Source organism: Sapajus apella, unplaced genomic scaffold, assembly GCF_009761245.1.
Source record: "Sapajus apella isolate SASKATOON/1434 unplaced genomic scaffold, GSC_monkey_1.0 scaffold49, whole genome shotgun sequence".
NCBI classification, from domain to species: domain Eukaryota; kingdom Metazoa; phylum Chordata; class Mammalia; order Primates; family Cebidae; genus Sapajus; species Sapajus apella.
In genome coordinates this window covers 7,397,294-7,415,449 of record NW_022436989.1, presented here as the reverse complement: position 1 = coordinate 7,415,449, position 18,156 = coordinate 7,397,294, and the positions used below count along the sequence as shown (strand labels likewise).

Sequence of the window (18,156 nt, the reverse complement as noted above, 5' to 3'; positions counted from 1 at the left end):
TCAACAGTTAAGTTGATTTTAGAAAATAAGATATGCGTCCCTCTTAGAGTTTATGTATTTAGGGTTTTGCCACATGCAATGTGAACGAAGAGAGGAAGTAAGCAAGCAGGGACTCATGAACACAGTGTGTTGCCAGATCCCTGGAAATCTGACCCTTCAGATCCACGAATGAGGCTGGGCACAGTGGCTCACGTCTGTAATCCCAGCAATTTGGGAGGCCGAGGTGGGTAGATCACCTGAGGTCAGGAGTTCAAGACCAGCCTGGCCAATGTGGTGAAACTCAGTCTCTACTGAAAGTACAAAAATTAGCTGGGCATAGTGGTGCACGCCTGTAGATCCAGCTACTCGGGAGGCTGAGGCAGGAGAATCCCCTGAACCTAGGAGGCAAAAGTTGCAGTGAGCGAGATCACGCCACTGCACTCCAGCCTAGGTGACAAGAGCGAAATTCCATCTCAACAGAAAAAAATAGAAAAAGAAAAAGAGGGCCTGCGTGGTGGTTCCCAGCACTTTGGGAGGCCAAGGCAAGTGGATCATGAGGTCAGGAGTTCGAGACCAGCCTGGTCAATATGGTAAAATCCCACCTCTACTAAAAATACGAAATTAGCTGGGTGTGGTGGTGCATGCCTGTAATCCCAGCTACTCAAGAGGTTGAAGCAGAAGAATTGCCTGAACCCAGGAGGTGGAGGTTGCAGTGAGCCAAGATCATGCCACTGCATTCCAGCAGCCTGGGCGACAGAGCGAGACTCCATCGCAGAAAAAAAAAAAAAAAGAAAAAGAAAAAGAAAAAAATGGAGAGTCAACAGTCTGTCCAGAAAAGCCCGTGGGCCTTACTGCTGTGCATTCTACGAGTCTTTCCCAGAAGGTCCTTGGTACTTACAGCCTCATAGTCTGCGAGCTCCAGTCGTGCCTTGTTTTGCATTGTTCTCTTGCAGAGGTAAACAGCTGGAAGAAAAAAAATCAATCATTTCTTGCTTGCTTATCAACACCATGGCACTATGAGTACAAGTACAGCATTGTAAATCAAGACGCTTGCACCATTTCCCCACGTGGTAATTTCCAATCATTTTCTTATACAAATAATAATTATGCCATAACATTATTACTGAAATTCAAGCACTGTGTCATTTATGGTATCCTATAAAAATAAATAAGCTAAGAAACTTGGTAACTTTCTTTTTTTAGAGACGGTCTTACTCTGTCACCCAGGCTGGAGCAAGTGCAGTGGCAAGATCCTTGCTCACTGCAGCCACAAACTCCTAGGTTCAAGCGATCCTTTCTCCTCAGCCCCCTGAGTAGCTGTGATTATAGGCGTGAGCCATCAAGCCTAGCTAATTTTACTCTTATTATTATTTGTAGAGAGGCTTCTCGCTTTGTTGCCCTGGCTGGTCTTGACCTCCTGAGCTCAATTGATCCTTTTACCTTGGCCTCTCAACGTGCTGAGATCAGAGGCATGAGCCACCATGCCTGGCCTGTTTTTAAAATGTTTATTAAATGGTCATCACCATTTTTAGCATCTTTGACAAATAAGGGGATAAAATAAAACCTTTTAAAAGAGTCATCAAGTGAATTTAAAAATCCATATATACAAATAAAATCATTTTGCAAAAAGGAAATGATGAATTAGTGGCACATTCAGTGATTCCCAGATTCCACTGTCAACTGAAAGGCTTTGTTCATGTACACTGAAGGCTTCCTGGCATCTTCTTTGCTTCATTTCAGAAGAGCCAATCTTCCATTGTTCTGTCACTAGGAGGAGGACACAACATCTTACCTACCTTCCATAGAATTTCCTTTTTCCTGAGCATTCAGTGGCCTGGGCTACCATGGAAAGCCCGTCTGGGCAGCAGATGTATAGAACAGTGACAACAGCATTTCAATTGAGCAAATTTCTTCAATTATTTCTAGGTATTCTAGTGACTCCCATGGCAACCTCAAGACAGTCACAGCCCTCTCGTAGAGTCCTAATTGCCAGAATATTTTTGTCATTGCTTTCCACTCCATAGGTATGATATTTGAGTCTCATGAAACTCAAGATAAATTATATCTGTCCCAGATGCTGCGTAAAGGCATTGGATGAGGATTGTAAGGCTACCTCTCTGAGGTTGCCTTGGAAATATCGCCTTTGCATTACATTGCACCACCCTTAGTTTCGGATAATGACCTCCAGCTGGTATCATTAACGAACCATACAACACAGAAAATTTGAGATCAGTGCAAACAGGGATACTATTTACTCAAGTTCTGTAAGGTTTCCTGTATGAAAGTCAAAGCAAAGGAGAGAGCCAACCACAGAATGATGCTGACATTCCTACAAATGCTAAGAACCCTACAATTAGTATTAGAACACATCTCTCTATTTTGAGACAGAGTCTCGCTCTGTTGCCCAGGCCGGAGTGTTACAGCATGGTTTGGACTCACTGCAAAATCCACCTCCTGGATTCGAGTGATTTTCCTGCCTCAGCTTCCTGAGTAGCTGGGATTATAGGCACCTGTCACCATGCCTGGCTAATTTTTTTTATTTTTAGTGGAGATGAGGTTTCACTATGTTCGCTAGGCTGGTCTCAAACTCCTGACCTCGTGATCCACTTGCCTTGGCCTCCCAAAACTCTGGGATTACAGGCGTGAGTCATTGCGCCAGGTCAGAACACCTCTTTCTACAATTGACCATGATAATTTTATTGTCCTAATATTAGTAATTATTAAAAGTTAAACTTCAAAAACAAAAGTGACATGACATGTTCATTTCCTAATTGGTCATAACTGACACTCACTCCTGAAGGGCCTTGTACTGTAGAGGCCACTGTGACTTGAGTAAAATATCTAAAATGTTCTAAGCAGTTGTAAAAGAAATTGAAGCGTATGTGAAATACTCCGGAGGGTGTCTCTTTGTGAGAGAAATCTCAAATCTTCTTAAATATCTAATTGAATAATTTCAGCTTTCCTGTGGAATTACCTCTAATGAAATTTCAAGTCCCAGCTATGCGTTCCATCAGTCACCCCTCCTGTGTCCTCCTGCATCCGCTTCTCCTTGCTTTATTGGTTCTGCCCATCTAATCTTTGTTCTTTGCAAAATCAGCTCCCTCTGGGGAAATGTTTCTCACCATTAGGTACACTAATGCATTAAAGCAAGAGTGGGATGATTTTATTTTTTACATGACTGCTCACAAAGACATTATGCATCCTGTAATACAAGTGTCCTATGATGTGATTTTCTTTAATTCTCTAGGGAACAAAATGAAGGTGTGGGCAGACAGTGCCAGGCATAAAGTAGTGGTATCACATATAGTTGTTGAATGAGTGAATTAAAAATGAAAGAATAGGATAGCTTCAGAAGGAGCTATTTTGAGGTCAAACCAACTTAAGTGATAAAATCTCCCTAAATGTCTACTTGATTCTTTGGTATAAAGAAAGACAAGAAGCTGGGCATGGCGGCTTGCTTCTGCAGTCTCAGCTACACTTGGGAGGCTGAGGAAGGAGGATCATTTGAGACTAGTAGTTCGAGGCTGCAATGAGCTATGACTGCACCACTGTACTTCAGACTGGCCAACAGAGTGAAACTCTGTCTCTTAAAAAAATAAAAGAAAAAAAGAGGAAAAAGGTACATCTCTGAGTTAACAGTATAGAGAATCATCTGATTACTGTTGAAGATAGAGCAAATATGCTCTTGATTAGAGAGGTACAGACCTCATCAATCTAGTCCAGATACAGTTGCTGGATGTTGACAGGTACAGATAATACTTTTTATTCTTTATCAGCAGAGAGTACTAGCATTGGTCAAGATGTGGATGGAGCAGAAGGTCCAAGTAGATCAAAGAGGATTCCAGCTCAGGAAATTTCCCAGTTCATTAAAGATTGACTATGCACTTATGCATAGTCAAAACTACAGCTCAGGCCAAGTGCTTTTGTGCCAATCCTAATTATTGAGGCACTGAACATGCTCTGTGTGGTGCTATGTATAGACCCAGGCCCAGATCCAAAAGAGTGAATCTTTTTTAACATAACCCTGAATATTTCCTGCTGTGACAAAATACTGAAAATATCAACTAATGATGCCATTTCTGGGGTTCTATTTAAAATGCTTTCTATTATTGAAGACAATTTCAATACCAAGTTTAAATATATCTCCCCGCAGTAGTTTTCTGGGAGATCATAAGGAGACAATTTGGAAGACTTGGGAGGTCAAACAAGTAATTTAACAGGAGGCTATGCCACTCAGTGGGAGAAAGTTTGGTAAGGCCAAAAGCGCCACTCCGGCTACAAACGCTGCAGAGATAAGGCATAGATTTTGACCCGAATGCAACTTAGAACTTAGATGGAAAAGTCAACGTTTCTGGATCACACCTTTGAGTAGAAACTGAATAGAAAGTGAGCGCTGACATCAGGTCTTCTGCTTCAATCTAATAAAGCTCTAGAGAAGCTGGAGAGGCCGCTTAGACAGACACTGATGGCCATGACGAAAGTGTAAAGGCACATCACACAGGCCAGTGAGAAAATCTCTAAGACCCCAGTATCAAAAGGTGGAAAGAATAGAAATATCTCATTCACCAGGACTAGAACTATAAAAGTCTAATAAATATTTTTAAATTACCCAACTTACAACTCAGGTAATCCAATTAACTTACATTGTTCATGCCATTCTACTTTCTTTTTTGAATCACTTAATGTTTAGTTTGTGACTAATTCTTCCCTTGTTCCAGAATTTTAAAGTCAGGCACTTTGTACAATCTTGTCTCTCATGCTTGGGTAATTCAGAGTCCCAAGTTACTTGAGAGGTGGTAGGGTCATGAGGGTGGAGCCTTCCTTCAGGAGATTAGTGCACTTATTAATAGACTCAAAGGAGCTGGTTCACCCTTCTACTATGTGAGGACACTGTGAGACGGTGCTGTCCATGCACCAGAAAGTGGGCCCTCCCCAGACATCAAATCGGTTGACACTTTAATCTTGGACTTTCCAACCTCCAGAATTGTGAGAAATCAACATTTGCTGTTTATAAACAAAACAAAAGCCTACCAAGTTGTTATTATTATTATTTTGAGACCGAGTCTCACTCTGTCTCCCAGACTGGAGTGCAGTGGCATGATCTCAGCTCACTGCAAGCTCTGCCCCCTGGCTTCAAGCAGTTCTCCTGCCTCAGCCTCCCTAGAAGCTGGGATTACAGGCACCTACCACCATGCCCGGCTCATTTTTGTATTTTTAGTTGAGACAAGGTCTCACCATATTGGCCAGGCTGGTCTTGAACTCCTGAGCTCAGCTAATCCACCCACCTCGGCCTCTCAAAGTTCTGGGATTACAGGCATTAGCCACCATGCCCAGCCAGTTACCAAGTTATTAACGAGAATGTTCATCTCAAGTAATGATCAAATAATCATGCAGCTTGTGGGTGAGAAGAAGTGTTAATGACTTCTTTCTCTCCTCCCCGACTCCTTCTGTGATTCCTGCCAAGAATCATGAACTGAGGACTCTAATCCTCCAGGGGCTGGGGCATAGGAGAGGAATGGGCAACACTGATTTTCTTATAATATTTTTCATTGGAATAGAACTTTATTATATTTGATGGAGAATTTGAATTTTATTGTTGAGATAAAGCTGGTGTGTAACAAAAATAAATATGTGCTTCACAGGAGCTTTCCTTTATTTTTATTTTAAAATTCTAAAAATATTTTATTTATATTTTTCATGGACAAATGAAAAATTGCACATATTTATGTAGTACTATGTGATATTTTGATATAGGCTACATGCTTTGGAATGACTAAATCAAGCTAATTAACATTTCCATCACTTTACACTCTTACCACTTTTTGTGATGAGAACTTTAAAAATGTACTCTGGATGGGTGTGGTGGCTCATGCCTGTAATCCCAGCACTTTGTGCGGCCGAAGTGGGTGGATCACTTGAGTTCAGGAGTTCAAGATCAGCCTGGTCAACATGGTAAAAACTAATCTCTACTAAAAATACAAAAATTAGATGAGAGTCATGGCAGATGCCTGTAATCCCAGCTACTTTGAAGTTTGAGGCAGGAGAATTGCTTGAACCTGGGAGGTGGAGGTTGCAGTGAGCCGAGATCACATCATTGCACTCCAGCCTGGGTGACAGAGCAAAACTCTGTCTAAAAAAAAAAAAAAAAAAAAATCTATTCTCTTGACAATTTTCAAGTATTAATGGTAACTATCATCATCCTGCTACACATCAGTCTTCCAGAATTTAGTCCTCTAACTGAAACTTTGCACCCTTTAAGCAATATCTCCCCGCTCCCTGCTCCCAGCCCCTGGTAATCACCATTCTACTCTCTGCTTCTATGAGATAACCTGTTTTTTAGATTCCACACGAGTGACATCATGCAGTATTTGTCTTTCAGTGCCTGACTTATTTCACTTAACATAATGTCCTCCAGGTGCATCATGTTGCTGCTAATGATAGGACTTTTCTCTATTTTTTAAAGGCTGAATAGTATTTCACTGTGTATATATCCCACTGTGTATCTATTCCCCATTCACCTGTTGGTGGACCCTTGGGTTGATTCCGTATCTTGGCTATTGCGAGTAATGCTGCAACGAATGTGGAAGTTCAGGTATTGCTTCAAAATACTGATTTTATTTTCTCTGGATAGATATCCAGAACTGGAATGGTTGGATCCTATGGTAGTTCTGTGTTTCATCATTTGAGGAACCTCTGTACAGTTTTCCATAATGGCCGTACGAACTGACATTGCCACCAACAACAGTGTCCCAGGTTTCTCTTTTCCCTACATCCTCCCCAACACTTGTTACCTTTCATCTTTTAGATCAAAGCCATTCTTACAAGTGTGAGGCGATATCTCATTGTGGTTTTGATTCACATTTCCCTGATGATTTAGTGACAGGGAGTGCCTTTTCATATACCTGTTGGCCATTTGTAGATCTTTTGAAAAACGTCTATGTAGATCCTTTGCTCACTATTTGATTGGCTTCTTCGTCTTACTGCTTCACTGATACCACCACAGTGATCTAGCTTCTACTCTCTGGACTTGGCAAAAGTTTAAAGCTCCTTATGATTTTCATGGTACTTTTAGCCTCTCTCCATGATACAATTTTTCCCTCTAGTCTGCCATGTAGGACAGGACTGTCTCACACAAGGTTTAGAGGATGCCTAAGAGAAACATTTCCACATTTAATTTTTTGCCTTGAAAGAAGGCTACAGAACATAGCCACCTCCCTTTCAACTCTTCCATCCATAGCTAGACAGCCTGTCTCTTGCCCTTCATAATCTCGTGGCCTACAAGTCTGTGGTTTATTGTGTTCCCGGGAGTCCGTGACTCCCATCAAGCACTCTCAGCAGCCCCCTGAAGTCTCTCGTCAGGAGTGAGATGAGTAGCAGTCACCCCTGGCTCCATCCACTTAGGCTCCAAACATCCTATGAACTACAGAATCAGCCTTCAAGCCAATGTCTTGCCCTTAGACCCTCGATGTGAGCAGAAAGCAATTCCTGAGATCATTCGTATGTCCATGAAACACAACCCTTTCACACCTGATCTTGACTCACTTAACACTTTGGCTGGGTTTCCATGTTAACATCCTGTTACAGAAACCATTTTCCACTCAGCAAAACAGCAGAGTGTTTAAAGGGGAATAATCCATCTTGGCAAAAAAAAAAAAAAAAAAAAAGAGTGAAAGAGAGCTGCTGGTGGGGAAATAAACAGGGAAAAATCTCCTTGGAAAGGGTTTGAGAGTGAGTAATAAAGCTTTAAGACATTCATGGCCATAGGCTGGGTGTGGTGGCTCATGCCTGCATTCCTAGTATTTTGGTAGCTGAGGCAGGTGGACTGCTTGAGCTCAGGAGGTTAAGACCAGCCTGGGTAACATGGTGAAACTCCATCTCTACTAAAATACAAAAAATTAACTAGGTATGGTGGTGCACACCTGTAATCCCAGCTACTTGGGAGACTGAGGCAGGAGAATCACTTAAACCCAGGAGGTGGAGGTTGCAGTGAGCTGAGATCAGGCCACTGCACTCCAGGCTGGGCAACAGTTGAATGAAACTTTGTTTCTAAAACACCCCCTGAAAACTCAATGGCCATAATTCTAGGATTTGCTTTTCTAGGAGTATTACCCAAGGGAATAACGGGAAAGCTAGAGGCCTAAGCAGCCACCATATTAAATATGGAAACACACAGGAAATAGCAAGAAAATCATGAATATCTGTGCAACAAGATACTAAATCATCATTCAAAATGATGTGTACAAATTGTTCTACCTAAAGAGCTGAAATAATTTGATTTTTAAAATCCTTAATTCCTCATTGTAAAAGTCTAGAAAAAATATGTAAAGTAAAAAATATACAGTAAATATAAATACACAAAAAGTATTTATATATATATATAAACTATATATAAATATATAAGGTAAAATATATACAGAAAAATATATAAAGTAAAAAATCATTATAATATATTTCTGTCATTATTTGGTATATATTCTTGATTTTTTCTTTTATATATATGTCTGCTAATACACATATGAATATCTATTTACATATAAAATCTATGTGCATATATTTAAGTGTGTTCAAAACTGAACCACACATGCTGTATTACAAACTTTTTTCTTTAACAGTATATTGTGGCTAATTTTTCCTATCAGTAAGTGCTGGTCTATAATATTTTTTAAAAAATTATTTCATGGTAATCCAGTGCTGAGATGCAATGTAATTTATTTAAATGAGCTCTTACTATTGGACATTTGGGTGATAGCTATTATTTTGCTATTATATACTCATTGTTATGCAAACATATTTGCATGTATGTGTATGTATCTTTATTTGTGTTTTGGAATTGCCAGTTTCCTGAAAGTGTTATTGCTGAGTCAGGGGGCATGCACCTTTCAGGCCTTGTGATCCTTATAACCAAATTTCAGAAAGTTTAGACATACGCATATCTCAGATGCTTTTTTTGGGGGGGGACAGAGTCTCACTCTTGACCAGGCTGGAGTGTAATGGTGCAATCTTGGCTTATTGCAACCTCTGCCTCCTGGGTTCAAGCAATTCTCCTGCCTCAGCCTCCTGAGTGGCTGGGATTACAGGTGCTTGCCACCAATCACACCCGGCTAATTTTGTATTTTAGGAGAGATGGGGTTTCACCATGTTGGCCAGGCTGGTGTTGAACTCCTGACTTCAGGTGATCCACCCGCCTTGGCCTCCCAAAGTGCTGGGATCACAGGCGTGAGCCACCTCGCCTGGCCTCAGGTGCTTTTTAATTATAGAGTCTATTTTCAGCAAGGCCAGCAGAGTTATTCTGTGAAGACACAGATAGTCAGTGTACTCAAACCCTCCCTTTTATCAACCCCTTCCCATCTCATCTCTCTCTAGGAAAAGCCACAGTCCTTGCTTTCCCATTAAGTGACCCTCTGGACTTATTTCCCATTCATCTTCCACCCTGCCTGAGCCTCATACCAGATGTCCCCTATGTCTTCTCTCCCTTCTGTCTCTGGAGAGCCCTGCCCCAGAGCTGAACTGAATTATCTCCAGAATATCTCCCCCTTCTCCACCCAGCCCCTTTCCTAGCTTTTCTCAACACAACTTTTCATCTCCTAACGTACAACTTCTGCATTCATTATGTAGTTAACTTCTTGGTTTTCTCTACCTATTCTGCTTCCCTCCACCGACCCGCTAGAATGTCAGCTCCACTAGGACAGAATTTTACCTGTTTTGTTCATCAATCAACCCCCATGCCTAAAAGAGTGGCTGACACATAGCAGATGCTCAAAACATAGTTGGCAAGTGAAAACATTTGTCTACTGTGGTCATGTGAGATTTTGTGTTTTCTTTTCTTTCTTTCTTTTTTTTTTTTTTTGCTTTGGTGAATTTGCTGATTTTTCTATTAGGAGATTTAACTTTTTAAAATTAGACTTAAGGCCCATTAATATATTAGAGATGAAAACTAATATTAGGTATATATGTAAGAAATATGTTTTTTCCCCAGCCTTTTAAGAAAAATTTATTAAACAATGCAGACAATATTCAACAGTACATGGTCTGCAATCTGCTTTTTTTTTTTTTTCTCACTTAAAATAACATTACTGAGATTTACACAGGCTATTACCATAGATGTAGCTAATTTCTCCTAATACCTTCATTCCAGACTTGAATTTTTGTCAATCTGGCTTGAGAGAGGTGCGTTAAAGTCTAACACTTTCTTAGATTTCTGTGTCTGTTTTCTTTTTTCTCCAGCAGTTTTCATATCACAGATTTTAATTTCAAAAATGCCTATGAATCAATTGTCGCCTTCATGAATCTGGCTCAACTGAATACTTCATACCTTGGATTCTTTTTTACTTGATCAATATTGTGGCTTCAAATTGTGTTTTCTACATATATTTTCCTGGCCTATCTTTGCCTCATTATTTATTTTAAATGAGTCAGTGTGTTTTACTTCTCTTTCTTCTGGAAAGATACTTGCAGATTTTATTTAGGATTGAACCTAAAGACACGCGTTATTTTTACTGATGAATTTAAAAATCCCATTCGTTTTTGAAAGTTACATTTGGTGTATCTTTTCTCAAGTCTTCATCGCTCTCCCTGTCTCTGACAGCATTTCTTTTGTTTCCTACCTTTTGTTAGATGGAGTGAGTTTTCTTTAATTCCTACTGTTATAATTGGAAAGTGACAAAATTCATTACCATTCCATTACTGGTCATTCTCAGATCTTTGTACAAATGCTTAAATATGTATTTCTTGAATTTTAATATCAGAAATTAAACACTGCTTATTATTGCTTCCCTCCATAAATGATGGAGAAATTAGCATATCTTCACTCCCTCCAGTCTTTCCAACTTTTTTAATTACTAGAATTTATCATAAACTCTGTCATAGTTTTAAAAATTAATTATAGCATTCACAGTCCATTCAGAAAATATTTTTATCACAATTATTTAGATTCTGCAGGGCATGCAGAGAAAATTGGTGTCTTGGAAAATTAAAGCCAGAAAACTTTGTCTTGGAACAGTGTTTTCTTTTTTTTTTTAAAGTCTAAATTTGCTGAAATTATTTTATCAGGTCTCAGATGTTCCAAAATTGGGCATTTTCTATCTTATTTTATTTCATTTTATTATTTTATTTCAGACAGCGCCATCCTCTGTTACCCAGACTGGAATATAGTGGTGCAACCATCGTTCACTGTAGCCTTGACCTCCTGGGCATAAGTAATCCTCCTGCCTCAGCCTCCTGAATAGCCAAGACCCATAGCCACATGCCACCATGCCTGGCTAATTAAAAAAATTTTTTTTTGTCAAGGTGGGGTCTCGTCATATTACCCAGGCTGATCCTGAACTCCTGGGCTCAAGCAGTTCTCCTGCTTTGGCCTCCCAAAATGCTGGGATTGCAGGCATGGGCCATCACTTCTGGCTCTAATTTTAAGTTACTCTTACTTCTGGTCTTTGGAGTTTGCTTGCTCATTTATGAGGGATGCTGCTGCACTGGTGAAGTTGAAATAGAGACCCATGTTATAATCTTGGGTTTCCCATTACAGCTGTTGACCTGCAACTGCAGCAATTCTTCAAGGCCACTGCATTGCTCTTCTCCCAGTGTCTCCCCTCTACCCTCGAGCTTGCTCCCCAGCATCTGAGAGAACCTGTGCTGCTCTATAAACTGAGGTCACAAACAAGGCTTTTTCTTCCGGTACCACGTTCAAGCCTAAGAACCCTTGCTGTATGGGCAAAGCCTTCTGTCCTCCCAGGACCCACTCATTTCCAGCCCTAATGTATCAATAGGAAATTCCTATTGGGATTGGTCAGAATTCTATCCAAGGCTAATTTCTCGAGAAAGTCGGACACCACCATGTCCCTTCCATTTGGCTAAATTTATTGATTCCGGAGAAATGTTAATTTTTCAAATAAGTAATGTGTGGTACCATTCTAATTTTCCCTCTGTTCTAATAATTCCTTCTCCTTTGGTTTTGCTTCTTTTTATTCTTTGCAGGAAGAGTGAGGGAAAAATTTTGGTAAACTTCTGGAAAATACGGTGTATTACTTAATTGTTATCTACCCTAAGACTCAAATATATTTTGTAATTAAATTTATGCTGAATAAACATATATTTAGAACCACAATGATTTTTGGATTTAAAAAAAAACATATACTGCAATTCTTACTTTCATGTTAAAGAAAAAGATAATTATGTTCTTTAAAAACAGAATTTTCCAAATAATTCTTCAAATAAAGGTATTTTAAATTTAATGTTAATGGAATACTTTAAAATCTAACATTCCTTTGAAGAGTTAGACATTAGCAATGCACTTCTAAGAGTGAAAAATTAAAGAATAATTTGGAGAATTTTATTTTTAAAATTCATGACTCAACAGCAACCAAAACATTTACTAACTTCAAGGGAAACTGAATCTTTTAAAAAAACACTAGAGATAATATTATAAAAAGTATTTTTAATTATTTAATTTTCTGACACATATTAATACTGAAGATTGTGCTGTCATAAAGTAAGAGTTGACTATTATAGAGAATCATATGCCTTGATAAAAGAAGATGTACTAGGATAAGAAAGGTGTACTATGAAAATTGAGCACCTGGACTGTAAACATCTTTTTTGTTTGTTTTTTGAGACAGGGTCTTCCTCTGTCACCCAGGCTGGAGCACAGTGGCGCAATCTCGGCTCACTGCAACCTCTACCTCCTGGGTCCAAGCAATTCTCCAGTCTCAGCCTCTCAAGTAGCTGGAATTACAGGCACAGACAGCCACACCTAGCTAATTTTTGTGTTTTTAGTAGAGACAGGGTTTTGCCATGTTGACCAGGCTGGTCTCGAAGCCCTGGGCTCAAGTGATCCACCCGCCTTGGCCTCCCAAAGTGCTGTGATTACAAGCATGAGCCACCACGTCCGGCCAATGCAAATCTTTAAATACCCTCCTGGGAGGTGGTGTCCTTAAGGTGAAAGAATTCCTTTAGCATAGCTCTGGAATAATGGCCAGGAACTATTAATATAAAAAGAATTAGACCTATGAATTTCTGTTTCTCCCGAAGGAAAGGAAAATGTCATTTAATGATTCTACCATGAGTTTGCTTATGATTCTGCTCTACCATATTATCCAGAGCCTTAAATTAATAATTCAAGAAAGAAGCTGTTGTCTTCTTTATTTAATTGATAGTAATGATGAAACCCAGAGTGCCCAAGTCCTCTCTTGGAATAGTATGTCAGCAATTCAGGGGTTCTTGGGTCTCAGCGGTCACAGATATGACACACAAAATGTGAAGGTAGTGGCAATAAAGGAGGCAATCCCACCCTGGTCTCAGTGCTGAAAAGGGAGAAATACGTTTCTGTTCTTGGAGAATTGTTTCCTACAAGGGTCCAATTTTCTTCATTTCTGAGAATACCACTCCTCTAAGAACTGCTATTGTAGTTCTAAATGTTTACTGACAGAATTCAGCTCTCTGTACATTCACCTCTAAGCTACATTACAGATTGTATGTTACCTTCACTTCCACTGCTTAAATTGCTGAAGAAACAAAATAAAGCCGTTTAATTTACTCTTTCGTTGTAAATATAACAACGTCACTAGAACAATTCTAAAAGGTGTGGTTGCTTATCTCACGTTCATGAGTTTTGGCAACTTGTAAGTCATTAAGGTGTGGCAGATACTTCCTTCTTCCCAAATGCACTTTCTTCATCTCCTTTAAATCTTACATCAAATCCTCATTATTTGCTAATGCCCTGTTTGGAAATTGCCTACCTACTAAAATTTATTTGTAGCCCTCAAATCAATCACTCATGGAACCTTCACGGTTATTCACGGCCATTCATAGAGCGACAAAATCTCGTCACTTGAGAGTCACATGACCAGCTGATGTCAAACAAGGCAATGCTCAGCCTCCTGTTCCAGCTCTCATTCTGTAAACAAATGTCTTTTTTGCGGGACATGTAGCACCACATTTTTTTGCATGTGTGGTTTTGGTTGATAATATTGTTATTTAAAATGACCCCTGGGCGTGGTGGCTCACGCCTGTAATCCCAGCACTTTGGAAGGCCGAGGCAGGCGGATCACCTGAGGTCTGGAGTTCAAGACCAGCTTGGCCAACATGGTGAAACCCCATCTCTATTAAAAATGCAAAAATAAGCCAGGCATGGTGGTGGACAACTATAATCCCACCTACTTGGGAATTGCTTGAACCCAGAAGGTGGAGGTTGCAGGGAGCCGAGACTGTGCCATTGCACTCCAGCATGGATGACAAAAGTGAAACTGTCTCAAAAAAAAAAAAAGCCCTGAGAGTAGTACTAACGTCCTGTCTAGTATTTCTTAAGCACAGAAGGCTGTGATGTGCCTTACAGAAAAATTAATGTGTTTAATAAGCTTCACTGAGGCATGTTATAGTGCTGTTGGCTGTGAGCTCAGTATTAATGAATCAACAATATACAATAAATAAGATGTCTTTAAACAGAAACAAATATGCATGAAGACTGTGTTGATCAATTGACAAAAACAATGTGACCAGAGGCTTGCAGGAAACTTATCCTGTATTTCCCCCTGGAGCAATGTTTTAGTATTCCCTAATTTAGCGTTCAAGGCAACTTTATAAAACATTGCTACTCTGGATAAGAGGAATCAAATATTTGTTTGTGTCTTATTCCCTCTGTTGGAGAACACTGATTAAAATGAATGATTTTGTATACTGCAGGGCTACAGTAACCAAAACAGCATGGTATTGGTACAAAAACAGGCACGCTCATAGACCAATGGAACAGAATAGAGAACCCAGATAAGGGAAAACTCCTCCAACCATCTGATCTTTGACAAAGCTGATAAAAACAAGCAATGGGGAAAAGATTTCCTCTTCAATAAATGGTACAGGATAACTGGTTAGCCATATGCAGAATACTGAAGCTAGACCCCTTCCTTACACCATATATAAAAATCAACTCAAGATGTATTAAAGACTTAAATGTCAAACCCAAAACCATAAAAACCCTGGAAGGCAACCTAGGCAATACCATCCTGGACATAGGAATGGGGAGAGATTTTATGGCAAAGACACCACAAGCAATTGCAACAAAAGCAAAAATTGAGAAATGGTATCTTATTAAACTTAAGAGCTTCTGCACAGCAGAAGAAACTACCAACAGAGTAAAGAGACAACCTAGAGAATAGGAGAAAAAATTTGCAAACTATGCATCTGACAAAGGTCTAATATCCAGCATCTATAAGGAACTTAAACCAATCTACAAGAGCAAAACAAAAAACCCCATTAAATATCGTGCAAAGGACATGAACAAATACTTTTTAAAAGAAGAGACACATATGGCCAACAATCATATGAAAAAAAGCTCAATATCACTGATCATTAGAGAAATGCAAATCAAAACCACAATGAGATACCATCTCACACCAGTCAGAATGGCTAGTACTAAAAAGTCAAAAAATAACAGATGCTGGCGAGGCTGCAGAGAAAAGAGAGCACTGGTACACTGTTGGTGGGAGTGTACATGGTTCAACCATAGTGGAAAGCAGTATGGTAACTTCTCAAAGAGCTAAAAACAGAACTACCATTTGACCCAGCAATCCCATTACTGGGAATATACTCAGAGGAACAGAAATGTCTCTAATAAAGACACATACATGCGAATGTTCACTGCAGTACGATTTACAATAGCAAAGACATGGAATCAGCCTAAATGCCCATCAATGACAGATTGGATAAAGAAAATTTGGTGCAGGTACACCATGGAATGTGATGCAGCCATAAAAAAGAATGAGATCACATCTTTTGAGGGAACATGGATGGAGCTGGAGGCCATTATCCTTAGTAAACTCATGCAGGAACAGAAAACCAAGTATCACATGTCCTCACTTATAAGTGGGAGTGAAATGATGAGAACTCATGAACACAAAGAAAGGAAAAACAGACACCAGGGCCTACTTGAGGGTGGAGGGCAGGAGGAGAGAGGAGCAGAAAAACATAACTATTGGGTACTAGGCTTAGTACCTGGGTGATGAAATAATCTGTACAACGAACCCTGTGACATGAGTTTATCTGTATAAAAAACCTGCACACATACCCTCAAACCTAAGATACAAGTTTTAAAAAAGGATGTTTTCTATAACAATGACATGTACAAAACTCTCATATTCTATAACTCCTAACTTCATTCTTTCATAGGTAACGTTATTTGCTCTTTTGCTTATGTATTATTTTTAAACCAATGCAATATCTATTTTTAAAAATGTAATACAATAAGAAATACCATAATCTTTACAATAGCAAAGACCCGGAACCAACCCAAATGCCCATCAATGACAGAGTGAACAGGGAAAATGTGGCACATATACACCATGGAATATTATGCAGCCATCAAAAATGATGAGTTCGTGTCCTTTGTAGGAACATGGATGAACCTGGAAACCATCATTCTCAGCAAACTGACACAAGAACAGAAAATCAAACACCACATGTTCTCACTCATAGGCGGGTGTTGAACAATGAGAACACATGGATGCAGGGAGGGGAGCATCACACACTGGGGTCTGTTGGGGAGAAATAGGGGAGGGACAGTGGGGGGGGGAGTTGGGGAGAGATAGCATGGGGAGAAATGCTAGATATAGGTGAAGGGGAGGAAGGCAGCAAATCACGCTGCCATGTGTGTACCTATGCAACAATCATGCATGTTCTTCACATGTACCCCAAAACCTAAAATGCAATAAAAAAAAGAGAAATACCATAATCTAACTATTGTGATCATTATAATTCTGAGCCACTGTTCCAAACAAAACAGTTAAAATATTTTCACGTAAATCTCCCATAATACTAGGTCAAGGGTTCTTAATTTCTCTCATATTTAAATGTATCAACCAAAGTGATGGGTTCTGAGAGTTTGCACATTTTTAGAGTACCACAATAATCCATCCAGTGGAACATGACACCCCATGGATAAGCCCAGGGGATCTGTGTAACTTTCAAGGGAATGTTCTGTCATTCAAATATGTGTTCATTCTGCATGTTCTCACTCATAAGTGGGTGTTGAACAATGAGAACACATGGACACAGGGAGGAGAACATCACACACTGGGGTCTGTTGGGGGGTGGGGTGCAAGGGGGTAGCAGGGGGTGGGGAGATCGGGGAGGGAAAACATTAGGAGAAATACCCAGTGTAGATGATTGGGAGATGGAGGCAGCAAACCACCATGGCATGTGTGTACCTATGTAACAATCCTGCAAGATTTACGCATGTACCCCAGAACTTAAAGTAAAATTTAAAAAAAAAGGGTTCATTGAATCTGGACTAAAAGAATCATGTTTGAATTATTTGTTGAATAATTTGACAAATGAGACACTGATGTAACTGTGTCCAACCCTGTGGTATCTGACTTAATAAAATAACTGTATATAAAAATGTATAGAAATATATAATTCAGACCAACATTGCTGTTCTTCTAATTCCTTGTGTTAAATGGAGGAAACAAATAAGTAGGTAAACAGTAATGAATTTTAATATTTTGTTATGCATTTCACAGGTAAGTGAATAACCACCATGACTTAGCAATACAAATTTAGTGTGTCAGACATTTCCAGATACATTATCTCCTTTGAACTTCAGAGTAGCAGTGTGAGTTAAAAAAAAAACCATATGGAAAAGGGTTTGGTGAAAATTTTCAGAGCTAGAAAGTGACAGAGCCAGGGCTGGAATAGAGGCTTTAGGGCAAGAAGTTTCAAGAAGACCCCAGAGACTCTGAGAGGATGGGAAGATCTTATCTTCAATGAGCAAGATACTGGCCCAGGGGTGGTACTTTGTGGGTTTCAGTCCTCACACTGCTTTCTTATTTAGTGTTCATGTAAGTTAATTAAATCAGAGTATGTATAATGCATCATATAATTATATGCTAATGGTTCCCTTAGCAACTCTTATGTTTCTCCTATGTACTCTGCCTTTATTCTCTTCTGAGGCCCCTAGCAATGACGTGTCCTTTTAGAATATAAAATTAAAACCAAGTATTCTAAATTATTTTCATCATCTGGAAATTTTGATGTATTTTTGACATCTTACCATTACATCCCTTAAAACTTCTTTAGGGGTTCTAGAACAAGGACTATTTTTTTGTATGCTCACTTGACTGCAATTTCAAGCTATGGAAATAAGTGATCAATATTATTCTCCCAAGCCAAGAGCCATGCAGGGTAAGCATAAAG

At 39.5% G+C, this 18,156-nt stretch overlaps 1 protein-coding gene across 13 annotated transcripts in view; it reads right to left on the bottom strand.

Annotated features, from left to right (window-relative positions):
- RGS7 (regulator of G protein signaling 7) overlaps positions 1-18,156 on the bottom strand; it is a 533,759-nt gene that overhangs the window by 84,136 nt on the left and 431,467 nt on the right. For all 13 annotated transcript variants that reach the window (XM_032242236.1, XM_032242238.1, XM_032242241.1 and 10 more), the window contains one exon: positions 878-942. In XM_032242236.1, the coding sequence (XP_032098127.1) occupies positions 878-942 (65 nt within the window). The remainder of the gene's footprint in view (positions 1-877; positions 943-18,156) is intronic.